The sequence below is a fragment of the Eucyclogobius newberryi genome, unplaced genomic scaffold (genome assembly GCF_026437365.1).
Source record: "Eucyclogobius newberryi isolate DKJ021-1_F unplaced genomic scaffold, fEucNew1.0.hap1 SCAF_22, whole genome shotgun sequence".
Classification (NCBI taxonomy): domain Eukaryota; kingdom Metazoa; phylum Chordata; class Actinopteri; order Gobiiformes; family Gobiidae; genus Eucyclogobius; species Eucyclogobius newberryi.
This window is the reverse complement of record NW_027315857.1, coordinates 11163219-11177664: the sequence shown is the minus strand read 5'-3', so window position 1 is coordinate 11177664 and position 14446 is coordinate 11163219. Positions and strand designations below refer to the sequence as shown.

Genomic DNA, 14446 nt, shown 5'->3' with positions numbered 1-14446 from the left:
TTCTCCTGGAGAACATAAATCCCTTTCATACAGGCTTTTATCCAGAGGAGTAAATATCCCTGTGGCAGGTGTGACCTTGTCCTTACTTCAAAGAAGTGCTTTTCACAAAGGTTGTTTTGAGACTATCAGTAGATATTTGCATCTCACTTTCTTCAAAGTGAGCATTAAGACTTTTTTGTTTTGACAAGTTGTCTTTTGTACATCTTTGTTTTTAATTAGTCCAGTGTATTTTTAACATGAGAAAGAGTTTGTACTTCGCTGCCTGGTGGTCGAGTGGTTAAGGCAGCAGCACATATGCCAGACTCCATGTGCAGCCGGCCACAGTGTTGTGAGTTTGAATCCTGGCTCTGACAATGTGCTGCATATCCTCCCTTCTGTCCTGTCTGGGAGGGCCTGCAGGCCATTCCACAAGAGTCTGTACCATCTTAGTCATGAGCCATTGTGTCCTGTGATGTGTTGCTGCTGCATTCTAATCTCAAGATGTGGAAGACATACCAACATACTTACTACAGTATGTGAAGAGTCCATAGAATTTCAGAGAAAAGGCAAAATTTTTATCTGAATACAGTTTGAAGTCTATAAAGTAGTTCAAACGATTACATAAACATTGCTTTAATCCTCACTCTATGGGAGTTGTATGGGAGTACAACTCAAAATAATATTATTCAAGCAGAAGCAAAAGTTAAACTTTCTTTTTTAGAGACATCTTGGAAGTCATACTTTACTGTAGAACCAATAAAAAATTTTACCAATTCATTAAAAAAGTTAATTTGCATAACACACATAATCCTATTTGGGAAGTTTCCTTCAGTAACAATGGATTCTCTGTCATAATTGTGTTTTTGGAAACCAATCTTTCTGCCTCCTCGGTAATGAATTCCTCCTTTTATTCGTGAGTTTGACATGACCTGGACATTGCTACCTTTACATGCTCATGCTGCTACACGGTTTGGCCCGGGTTGTGACTTCCAATTACAGGGCTCCCCAGAGATGCAGAACCCACTGAAATAATTATCATGAATCTTTACACAGGGATGCTACCGAGCTAAAGATGCACTTTTAGCTGGCCCTAATTGGGCCCGACACAGCTTGACTCCTCTGCACACAAGCATCCAGGCATCCGCTCGCAGTCAATCGGTGGCCCCTGATGTTCTCTAATTAGCCTCGCTGATTCCAAATGGCCCGGATAATTTAGCACGCATGAAGGATTTTTGTGACGGGGGAAAACAGGTTCCTCTTCTAATCCTGGCTCCTTTGAAAAGAAATGGCAAAAAGAAGTACCTCTAGGATACTGTAGGAACAAAAACAATCCAAAACGTTTCAATAATTTGTCCAACTGCTTTGTCAGGATGATCGTTCTATTGTCCTAAACATTTCCATGAAGTTTGCAGTGTCTTGGTGGGGTCAGAATCTTACCAAAACTATAACAGAACATTGCCTAAATCAGCACAATTCTTTAGAACGGTTAGGTATATCTTTGTCATGTCAAAATATGCAATGATTTCTTTTTTAGCGGAGTGATCTTCAAGGGCACGACTATCGGAATGGCGCCGCTGGAGGGAATGTGCAGCCTGGAAAACTCCGGAGGCATCAATGTGGTACGTGGACGATCCATCACTTCCTCTGCCAAGTCAATTCACAGGCAATGTCTCCAAAGGACTTTTCTGCAGCCTGTCCTCTGTTGATGCACTGACGGATCCTCTGATTCAGGCCCAGATCTAGTCTGAAAGTAGCACTAACGAGCTGCAAATCCCAACCGGCTGACTTCTAAGTTTATACTGCTAAAGTGCATCTATGTGTTCAGCTTGGGAAAAATGCATCGCAAAGACAGACTTCATCTTGACTTTGGACTGGCAGAAATGGATGCCAGTTGAAGTTTAAGCAGTTGGCAAGAGTGAGATTTGAACGCCACACATTGCAGAGAGAGGACTTACTGTATTGATAAAACACACTTACTGAACCAATCAAAGGATGGAATTCTGCAATTACTTTGAAAATGTGTGTTCTATTAACGGAATTAAAGGTGCACTGCTGCCTGAATGTCTCTTTTGCTTGCAATGCTCCACTCTCTATGCATTAAACCTTTCTGTCAAGCAAGGCGACGACATCATCAAGTTACTAGTAAGATCTGTGAAGAGGCAGGTTTGAATGTATGTTGTTCGGGTTAATAGAAACTAAATAGATACGTTTAATACCTGGGGGAATACTGGGGAACAATCCAGGAAAAGAAATGGCATCTGATGTAATAAAAGCAGGTCATACGTAGACCACCTTTTAAGATGATTAAATGTAATTAAAAAAGATAATTAGATCATTAAAATACTGTATAACACTAACACTTTGTTTAAAGCAAAATTCATCAAATTACATGTATCACCATTAGTTTGTTTATAGTTTATTTTATTTGCCATTTTTAGTTTGAAAACCACATTGGAAAACATGTGCAAAAAGCTCAGAGTGCAGAGGAAAACTATCACATAAACAAAGAATGGACATAAGTTACAAAATACTACAAAACACATTTTGACACTGAAGCTAAAAAAGAAGTTGCTAAAAAGTTCTCTACCTTGGCTCAAACACATGTTGTTCTAATCTAATCATTCATACCCAACTCTTCTTTACAAATTGTCCGCCACTTAGCCTGTTCTGATAAAACTTGACAATGACGCACAATAACTTTTAGTCCAACTTTAGTGAGCCATCTTTTGGGCTGCAGAGCGTTGTTCCATCCGGAGCATGAATGAAACGGCGCTGGCTCTTATTCGCGGTGAACAGTGTTTGAAGTGTGTGAATGATGTCAAATGGGTGTTTAAAGGTGAGGCAGAGGAGAGCAGCTCGTGTCCCAGTTCTGGAGTTCTAGTCAGTCACACCGCTACAGTATGCGTAACGGCTTTGCTTTGATCAGTCGAGAGCTGTCAGTCATTCTCTACAGAATTATGCATGTGCGCCGCAAATATCTGAAGTGTCTCCAAAATCCTCACATGTGCGCTGGGATGTAGGCTGTGCACAGCGAGACTGGAGTGGAAATTAAAGGTGAAGTGTTTAGGCTGTGAATGAAAATGAATGGGACTTCTGGAAGTTTTCTTGGTTTAAACCCTTTAAAATCTTGCTTGAATCTACCTGATTTAGACTTGTTGTATCCATTGGACTGTGTTATTCTAGTTTTCACTTGTTTGAAATTGTTTGGATCAGGTTAGGTTTTTGTGTCATACATACAATATTACACTTTACGAGAGAGTTTTTTAATTTGTTGTTTCACGGATTTTCCTTGGCATTTTTAAAAGGGGAGGACGGAATAAAAATAAAATTGCAATTTTATTTTCCCATTATCAAATCACATTTCTACCATCCAAAAGTCGGAGTTGAATTTAAAAATATTTTTTTATTCTAAATAATTTTCTTGGATTCTTAGAATATAGGCCCTACAACCACCTCTCTACATTATCTACATCATTATAGTTATCAATGCAAGACATTGAAAATAACTCTTATTATACTGTGGTGTATACAAATACCTTCAATGTCATAAACTAACTGTTTAATGGAAGGTCGTGATCAGACAGAAAGTAGTCCCAGACTGACAGCTTCTCAGAAAATGAATCATCCCGTGACCAAACAAGTCGGTTTGATAAACTTTATTGAGTCTGGACAGGAACACAAAGTGTGCAATGAATGAAAATGTCTTATTGAGCTTAAATTTGGCCACAGTGATTTTATGTAACGGCCTAGTATTTTTTCTTGATGAAAGTAAAATCGGGACAAGTAGCGTCCTTACAATGCGATCAGAAGATAACGTGTGACTCCACAGACGAGTTGGACATGTCCACATGAGGAGGACTTTGTGCTACTTAAATGGCAACGACAATGATTCTGATATAATCGGTCAAGACGCGTATTCTTCATTTCCTCGTTCGAACAGCGTGAGCCAAAGCCACGCCCACCCCGCATCCTTCATGTTAATCTACCGGTCGATCTCATGGATCTACGGTGGATCTAGGAAGCCGTGAGTTGCGAGAGTTTTAAAGCTCTAACGTTCGGACGAACTCGGGTCGTGTAGAAATGGTCGGAGGTCGGAGATGCTGGTGCAGAATACATTTTGATTTTTATTCAGGTTTTGACCCGCAAAAACAGGAAAAAATATTTTTTTTACATTTTTAGAATCTCCGTTTTTGACGTGGGCGGGCTCGCGAAACAACTTATTAAAAAACTCTCGCCTTAGTTAAAATATTTAGTTTAATTTTAATTAACTCCATTACCTCGCCCCCAAAAAAAACAAAAACGACTTTATAATTTTATCATCACTCTTATTTTCATTGTCAATTACAGCAAGCTATACATCATGTTAAAGATTATTTTCTCAACGCATTGAATAATATTCCCCAATAAGCAGTTACCAATAGTTCAAGATAAAAATCTACCTTTCACTTTACCCGTATCTCTGTAGTGATGCTATAGTTCTAAAAAATAGATACAAAATCAAACCTTTTTTTTCTGTGATGAAAAATTCAATTCAGACTTTATACCAGGATCACCAACCCTTTGAAGAAAGTTGGTCGAGGGCTTTTTAAATGGGTCTATAATTAGTATAATATAGATAAGATATAGATAAATATTAAGTGTTATTCAATCCTATAAAATTTAATCCTGTTTTTAACATTTAAAAAAAACATCCTTAGTAGAGTGGTCAGATCCGCTGGCCCTCAGGTTTGTGGTGCGCTTCCAGTTTTTAAGAGACTGAATCCGCCTCGCCATCCGCCTAATCAGTCCTGGTTAAGACCTGATTCAGCCATGTGAGTCCTGGTCAGACAATTGGTTTGGGTTAGACCTGGTTTAGTTCTGGGTTGGTCCTGGTTTGATAGTGCTGTTGACAAAGGTAATGAGCATTGTCTCCTTTTTGCTCGTCTTTAAACCAATTCAAAATGATATAGAGGGAGTATGAGTAAATTCTGATTCGGTATAGACTTTGATCATTGTATCCCTTTGTGGTGTGGCTCTCCTGACAGCCCACTCAGCCCACTGTAGCAGCCTTTGGAGTCGGGCTCAAACCACGCATGCTTTAGATTCAGCGAGGCGCCTCTGTTCACAGCCGCACGAGCTCACACTATCAGAAGCTAATCAGACCTAGATAAACTATCGATCGCTGTGGTCACCTCCATTCACACCTGTCCTGCTCTCACAGCCTCAAGACCACTGTGTACTTTAGCGCTGTGTCCAACTCTGCAATGACTTATTATAATCCAGACACACATAAAGCCAGGGGGAAACATTACACTTTAAATGGCAAGGAAATATTGTAATGCAAATAAACTAGCGGTAAAACACATTTCTTTCAGGGCTCTGGTGTTATGCTGTTACAAAACAGTTGTTGGTAATGACTCTATGATCTTCTAGTTCTCCCTTTCATTACATTCTGAATGAAACCATCAACTAAACTTATCTGATTTTAGAGTAAAGACATCTCCTAACTCATATTTCAAATGCAAATGCAATAACTGTAACTAAGACGCTTTAGACTTTACCCCATTCTTAAGTCAAGCTACAAAACCCTGCTTAAAGATTATTAAGAAGTGTCTGGTGTATCATTGTGACATAAATTATTTATCTTTTACTGACCTTAGTTAGTATCTACATGAATGAAGACCGTAGATCTTAAAGGAGGCATATTGTACTTTTTTCAGGTACTTTGTATTAAACTATATAGCATTAGTAGATCATAATTTTACAATGTATTAATTGAACTCTGCAATAATGATCTAAAATGGCATAATAATAGATACTAATAGATAGCCTTGCCTCTTCATAATGACATTTCACTGTAACAACAGCAGATTGTCATTTAAAGGTTTTTATTCTTTTTAAAAAGCTGTGTAACATCTATGCATCACTCAGAGCCTTAATTGTTCCAATAATAAATAATAATTAAAAAACAGGACATTTCTGAGCACTCGAGCCTCGGTGGCAGAACAATACAGGATTATATGCAGAAATCAAGCAAAATAAAGACATTAGTAAAATAATGAAACGGCTCATTAAAGTTTAATTTTGCATAATATGTCCTCTTTAAAATGTTTTAAACAGTGTGTGGAACTGATTTGATTGCAGTTACATCTGCTGACAAGACTAAAATTGTAAATTTGCAAAAAGATATATCTTGGCTACAATAAAGGCTTTCAGTTTAGCACTAGAATGTTGTGCACTGAATGGGCCTCTTCACTTACACGTGCAGTGCAGTAGACTGAACCAAAATAACTCCTTAGAGACACTTTCTTCAGACAAACATCAGTTGTTTTGATGCCTTAGCTGCCCTAGTTTCCACACTCCATTACAACAGACAATGACTCATCAATCCATTTTCTAGTGTTGTTTCTGACTTTATTTTCACGTGCCCGTAGGACCACTCGGAGGTGTCCATCGGAGCAGCTGCCACTATGGCCCACGAGATCGGACACAACTTTGGGATGAGCCACGACCATGACGGCTGCTGTGTGGAGGCTACGGCTGAGCAGGGAGGCTGTGTCATGGCCGCCGCCACAGGGTGAGCCAGCCAAACCAAATATACATATATTGATACTGACAGAGGTATCATAAAATATCGATACTGGTGCAAAAATATCAATACTTACACTTTCTTCCCCCCCCAAAAAATGTTTTGTTTATTCATGTTTTAGATTTTATGCACATATATTTACTATTCATATCGATTCAAGCAGAGATCGAAAGGAAATAATGAAATTGTTCATAGTTGAGGAGTTTCCATGCATTTTAGTTCAGAACTCATTGCTATGGCAATATTTGCCATAGCATTACTTGGTATCGGATCAAATAAAAATCTGTGGTATTGCCCATTACTAACGTGATGCTAACTGCTAACATCACAAACAGCTAACAAACATGGTCAGAAGATGGCAGTTAGAGAAAGATCACGGGCTATGAATTATGGCACTTGCCAGGTAGAAAGTCATAAAATCAAAATGGGTTCAAAGCAGAATGTATTGCTAAATTTTAAGATGATTAATCATTTGGTTTCTGTTGGTTTCTGAAAATAGTGACATGTATAATTTTATTTTCCCCCCATTATCTCTAAAAGGAATTTGATTATTGTTTAGCAATGCATCTGACATGTGCTAAAATGTGCTGGTAAATATAGAGGTTCAAGTATCCTAATGTGAATGGACCATAACATACGTCAAAAGTGACAAAATATCAGTTTTAATGGTTTTGGAATATTATACTAGACATTTCTATTCCTTTTTGAGGTAATTGTTGTAATTATAGATGCACTATATTCTAACTTTGCATATCTCCAAAACAACAATTGCAATATTATCTATTTTTGATAAATCTCCCTCCTTTACCTAGAGACCATCTGAGTCTATGAGATAAGAACAGTTTTTTTCACCCAATTTCTTTTTTTTTTTTAAACTCCCTTTTTGCTCTGCTCTATTGAGTGTAAATACACTTTATTATCAATGCAACCATAACAACTTGATTTATGAATAATCTGTGAAAAGTACACACTCCATGTATTATTAATTAAAGTGAGAGCCGAATGTATTTTGACGTCTCTATTTCCTCTTTTCATTTCCCCCGACATAAAAGTGTGTCTTTTACTGGAGGTATTAGTCAGAATGACAAATCGCTCCTAAAAGTTCCCTGTAGTGTACGGATCTGTATGCCTCACTACGTTTCATCAAAGCGTGCACTAACAACAGTTACAGAGAGGCTGGTCTGAGGAAAGTGAACATGTCTTTTCCTCAGGCATCCTTTTCCCAGAGTGTTCAGCCGCTGCAGCAAGCGAGACCTGGACAGCTACTTTCAGAAGGGCGGTGGCATGTGTCTCTTCAACATGCCCAACATGAAGGACCTGGTGGGGGGCAAGAAGTGCGGCAACGGCTTTGTGGAGGAGGGAGAGGAATGTGACTGTGGGGAGCCTGATGTGAGTGAATACAACAAATATTTCATACTCGCATATTCAGAATTGTGGAGGGTTAAAGGGGCATTGATTATACTCGGGTATGTTTTTGCCTGGGCCATTTTATACTCGGGTATATTCTGGTCCAGGCCTACTTATACCTCCATAATAACGTTTTTGTTCCTGAGTCAAGTTTGCTCCGCTAATTTAAATAATGCCAATAATCAGGGCTCCCAGCGGTGTCAGATTACTTTGTGCTAGGCTTGGTCAGGACAACTAAAGGGTATATTCTGGCACAGAGGGTTACAGTCTGACCTAGGCTACATTACCATACCCAGGGCAGGGGTTAATCTGGCCTGTTGCACCTGGTTCCATTCCCAGACTGCGTGAGGCCTGTGTTCAAGTCTTCACATGATCCGGAAATCAACCCCATGTTTTTCTTGTCGATGAGACTCAAAAGATACTCGCTTCCTAGATCAGATATCTTGCTGGTAGATCAATGTGCTCTTTCAGACCTGCATTACATGGTACAGTGAAATGAAGCTGAATCTCACAAGGGTCCGTTTGTAAAGCAGCTGGACTCATTGACCTGATGTCATTGACTGGAGCTCACAGAGGGAGGTTTTGTTTTATAGAGCTGTGTGTCAGATGGAAACCACACTGTGCTGTCAATGCACATGGCACACTGCCCATACATACCCACACTGTTCCTGGGGCTTAACACAATAATCCAGCATCAATCTCACCTCTGCTGAAGGAGGTTTTTCAAAAGTACATCGAGGTTTAATAATGGTGTCCATATTAGTGATGAAAAGAGAAGGCAAAAAGTACAACAAATAATAGTTGTAAATGTAGTAAATGTATTCATGATGAACAGGATTTCAGTAAGTGGTCTTCTAAGGATACAAATATGGGAAAACCTCCTTTGGATAGACACAGTATAAATAACTTTGTCAAGCCAAAGGACATTTCATAGTGAACAGCTGCTTTCACACAGTTGACAACTAATCAATCATTAAATAATGAACTAAAACACAATAGACTATTTAGAATGTTATGTCGTAACAACATATTTTAAATTCCAGACTGAAGGCATCTGGAGGCAAAAGCGTAGGCAAAAATAAGCAAAAAAATTATTTTTGGATAGAAATGACAGTTAATTTTACCATCACAGAAGATCAGCCTCAAAATTGTGTTTACGTTTCAGAAAAAGTATATTTGATGGTATAGGGTTTTAATATCTGTAGAAGAAATTAAACACTATTGTATGGTATTTGTCCAGTAAAACCTAAAAATCTGGATTTTGCTTATATCAAAAATGTTAAGTGTCATCGTAATCTCCTTTTAAACCTTTAAAATAAACAAATAATGTAAAATACAATAGTAAATGTGTTTAAACCAGGCTCTGATATCACTCACAAGTGTCTGAGTGGTTTTAAGGTTCAAAGTGCTCTTCTGATTTAAATTAGATTACACTTTCACAAAGGCCAAATGGAATTGCAATGTTTAACTTTTTGGACTACCTTCCCAAACTCCCATGTGTCAAATTGACTTCCTTTAAACATACACTTGTTCCTCTCTATGAAATAAATCAGCCTTATCTTCCGAACAGTAAACCTGGAAACACAGATTAAAAACGGTGGAAGCAAATTGGTGTCTGACGGACGCACTTGTTTGCTACGAGTCCTCCAACAGTTGTGACTGACAAGCGCGGACAGACACGCCACCTGCTCCGGCATCGCAAATGAGGCCGCAGCCTAATGGCCTTTACCTCCATGTCATTCACGCACTGTGGATGTACAGCTCGTTTGGTCCCATCTGCACACTTTGGTGCCGCTGTGAAAATTATAGATTTCGAGACGAGACAATGGAAGCTTGCTGCGCCGAGGCAAGACAAGTGCTCCAATGAGGTATTTACATGTAGCCCCTGTGCATTCTGGAAAAGACTGGACTTATTTTTCCATGTCTTTGTGCATATTCATAACAAAGAGTGCCATGGCAACAGGATAGATGTTGGTGGAAATAATTTGACAAGAGCGGCCGCTTGCATCTGCTGGCATTTTTCACTGAACCAATATTATATCACCAAAATCTGAACTAAAATTCTGTCTGGTAGTCGAGTGGTCTAAGCAGCAGCAACTATGCCAGACAATTTGCTGAATGTCCTCCCTTTTCTTGCCTTTAATTCACACTTTGTCTTGTCTAATAAAGAATGATAATACTGTAATACTATGACATTGCCGGCCTGTGGCTACTACATTCTGTCCCAATGCAGAAGGGTTAGGAATCAGACCAAAAAACTCTTCTAACTTGGGACAGTCCAACCACAGCTGCTAATTTGTGGCGCACATCTCTCGAATGCTTCTCTAAATAGTCAGAACAAAATATATATCACTTTTAACGGAGATTTACAAAGTTTAGTGCTTCGCTTGTTGATTCTGTGGAAATCTGCTCCATTTCTCAGTGCTCAGTTTCTCCGCCTTTTCTCTCGTAAGCTGCCACGTTTGTTTGGATACGATCGGACCATGAGTTTCTTTGATTGGTTAATGCACCTGTCAATCACGCCCATTTGAGATTGGGGAGACTGGATAAGATTTCAGACCAAAACGTCTTTGTAAAGTATTGTCAAAGTGTGGTTTTGGCCGGTCAGGCAAATTCTATATAGCATTAAGCTCATACAAAAAGAGTCTACATTTACAATACAGTCAATCTTAGTTCAATTCCAGGTCCTTCCACAGTATAAGTTTGCCCCTTTTACCGCTCACTGATTTTCTACTGTATGATTTTGTTTTCCAGGAGTGCACCAATGACTGCTGCAACGCCAACAACTGCACCCTGAAGGAGGAGGCTCAGTGTGCCCACGGGGTCTGCTGCGAGGGCTGTAAGGTAATGTCCACCACAAACACATGACTGTATGTTGACATGGGCCGTACACTGAGGAGCTGCAGATCCAACCAGCTCAGTGTCCGTGACAACGTACGCGCACGCACACACGCACATGCATGAACACACACACAGACACACACAGACACGCACACACACGCACGCACGCACGCAGAGACAAACACACGCACTCTTCACTTTCCTCTCATCTCCTTCAGATACATGGAGTGGTGAACACAGCTTCTATTGTGCTCTGTACCGCGCACGCTCCCTCTGACGCCTCAGCCCCTGTGTTCTGTGTTCAAATGTTCGATCTGATGGCAACACTGAAAGCAAGAGCAAACTGCATAGGTGCAAAGCATTTGGTCTTCTGGGTTTTGACATATTTTATGGCAAACATAGTTGACATGGTCCTTATGCTGCTTTCATGTGGTGTTTGATAAATCGTAACTACAACAATCGTAACTACAAAGTGACACATGAAGTTGCTCTGTGTATGTGCCAGTTGAAGCAGGCTGGGACCATGTGCCGGGGCCCAGCAGGAGCCTGTGATCTCCCCGAGTACTGCACCGGGGCGTCGCCGTACTGTCCCTCTAACGTGTACCTCCTGGACGGCTCATCCTGTCAGTACGGACTGGCCTACTGCTACAACGGCATGTGCCTGACCCACGAGCAGCAGTGTCTGCAGCTCTGGGGATACGGTAAGACACTTACCTACACTTCATGAGTCATTCTGTATGAGTTATCATATCAACACACTGTATAGTCACAGAAATGTACAAATAACTAAACACATCTCAGATTTGGAATCTCAGAAGATTAAATTGAATTTTGTTTTCTTACACATTGTTTACACATAATAAGCAAACCATTGTTTTCCCCTTTTTGTGTCACTGAATGATTAGGAAGTCTCACTTTAAAGATGAAATGCATACTTGTACAAAGTCACAGCAGGTTGTAATTATAATGCAGTATTATGTACAGTATAATACAAATAATATAATCCACCTTCAACTAGCAACATACCGTATACAACATGTATTCATCTTTGGATTCTAAGTTCAAATTCATTGTTGTTTGCACAGTAAAGAAAAACGGTTTCCCTGTACAATTTCTCTGCACTATATGCCATAAGTTTAAGAAAATATATCAAAAGTAACAGATCTATCAAGCTTGAAGTTAATAGCTTATTGTCACAGCAAATGAATAAAATTGTACTGATTTCCATTTCTAACCTTAACACAGAAAAACACTTGAGTCTGTGGCATGTTAAATAATGAGATACTGTAACTATAAAGAACAGAGATTGCATAGTTTAAAAATATATTAGTGCTCGGCTGTTCCGTGGAGCTAATGGCAGATACAGCTGCAGAATCAGATGTTGCTCTGCCTCAAAGGACTGTGGATGTGAGAAAGCTTAATGAATTCACGTGAGCTGGGAATAGTCTGTCACAATAGACGTCCATCAAAGACGAGAGTGCCTCTGTGTGAAGAGAAAGTTCCACTTAAATGTATGACAATGTTAGCACAGAAGCACCACAGAACAAGCTACATGTTGACTTTTAATAAGCACCAGCACTGCTGTATGTGCTTGTGTGTTTTACATAACTCATATGTGAGAGCTATAGACAGATGGAGCAGCCTTGTTTCATCTGTTGGATATAAAAAGAACAGAGGAGACATTGGAGACAGTGGATGTGATTAACCCCAGCTCTGACTGTGAAGGAGAACACACAGCATTATTTACATGTGCCACAACTGATACTAATACCTTTTTATATTGATAATACTGTGATACAATGAGGACAGAAATATTCATCTTAATCTTAAAAGTGATTTAATTTAAGATTAAACATATTTCTGTCAGGAAAAAAAACTGTATTACTGGTATTCAAAATGACAAAAAAAACACACAAAAAATATTTTTGTATTTCATCTGCAGCTTTTCCCTGAACCAAGCAGATGACTGTTCTGTTGTGAGCTGCATGGCAGAGGCAGAACTAACGCCGCTCTGTGCTAATGGCCATGTGTTTGTGCTTTCAGGAGCACGGCCGGCCCACGACGCCTGCTTTGAAGACGTCAACGCAGCAGGAAATGCATTTGGAAACTGCGGAAAAGACGAACACGGAAACTATATGAAGTGTGATAAAAGGTGAGGCATTATTAGTGTTACATATGAGAGAGCAGTCCGGAAATAAGAGCTGGGGGACATTGTATTATAGATCTTATTGGATGAGTCACCGTTATACGCAGGTATGGAGGTTCATGATTTGTTTTGGAGAAATGTTATACAACTAAATCTTTCACGTTACCTACATTACCTACAAGTACATTTTGCCAAGGCATTTTAATATTAAAAATAAATATTGTTATTTCTCATATATAAATGTTTATATTGTTTACTTTAGCAAGAAAGCGAGATTTTAAAAGTCACTTAAATATGTAAGTGTAAAACCAGAGTCTGGAGCAGATTGTGATCTTTTAACAAACGTTTGTTGCCCTGCTGACACCGACATAGTGATATAAACCATCTGTTGTTGATAAGAAATTATGTCAACTTCTGAGGCTGTAAGAACTCTGCCAGGCATATTATTTACTCACATACAGAGCACACAGTGTGTCTCCATGGCTCCAGGCCAGGGCTAATTAATGAAGCTGAATTAGCAGCTAAACTATGTAAATGAGCGGCTGGATTAAGGTGATGTCGACTGCCACTGCCCAAATCCATTACGGTGTCCCAGAGGAGCCATTAGAGCGTTTAGGGTGCTGTGAGTCAGACAGATGATGAAAGATATGGAAATGCCTGTTATTAAGACATGAAGCTAGTCTGCTATCTGCCAATCACATGCTAATCCACATTATTCAGGGCTCAGAGTCTGCTTGTTGTTCAGATTTATCAGAGGAAAACTAAATGCGCTACTTAACTCGTTTTTACACCTAATCTAAAAACCTACTTTCCACTGCAGAAGAGATCGCACAGACTACTGTCTGGATTTAGAATTATGGTTCTTCTAGTGCATTGAAGATCAACCTTTCTCTGAGATATAAATGATTTGTTTTTCGGTCAGTGATGCCAAATGTGGGAAGATCCAGTGTCACAGTGCGGCCAAGAAACCCAAAGGCACCAACGCCGTGTCCATCGACACCACCATCAGGACGGGAGGCATCGAGGTCAAGTGCAGAGGGACGTATGTGTACAGTACTCAGGACGGACAGGGCGACCTGCCAGACCCCGGCCTGGTCGTCACCGGCACCAAGTGTGGAGAGGGCAAGGTGGGCAAAGCATTAAGACACATTGTATTAGTATGGCAATAATATTCTAATTATAATTGTATTCAAATATTTCATGCATTTCATGTTGTCATCTTATTATGCGGGGTCTAAGCACGACCAGTCCAATGTGCAATAAAATATTCAATGGACAATTTAAACTCAAACACACATTCATCCTCACAGTGAGTGAAGTGTCTTGCACAAGGACACAATGGAAACAGGAAGGTAACTACTAAAGCCTCTTAAGCTCTTGCTGCCAAAAGCACAATTCCTATTTTTCTCACTTTATTTCACAGTCCTGTTTGCCAGAAGGTGATTAAACGTTTCTCCCACCACTGCACAACTTTAGTTTATTTAGCGACACATTCATTTGCCATC

At 39.6% G+C, this 14446-nt stretch overlaps 1 protein-coding gene across 1 annotated transcript in view; it reads left to right on the top strand.

Annotated features, from left to right (window-relative positions):
• adam19a (ADAM metallopeptidase domain 19a) overlaps positions 1-14446 on the top strand; it is a 150223-nt gene that overhangs the window by 114137 nt on the left and 21640 nt on the right. Inside the window, exons 10-16 of the mRNA XM_072459296.1 lie at positions 1514-1598; positions 6393-6535; positions 7759-7936; positions 10709-10798; positions 11301-11496; positions 12839-12947; positions 13864-14068. Of these exons, the coding sequence (XP_072315397.1) occupies positions 1514-1598; positions 6393-6535; positions 7759-7936; positions 10709-10798; positions 11301-11496; positions 12839-12947; positions 13864-14068 (1006 nt within the window). The remainder of the gene's footprint in view (positions 1-1513; positions 1599-6392; positions 6536-7758; positions 7937-10708; positions 10799-11300; positions 11497-12838; positions 12948-13863; positions 14069-14446) is intronic.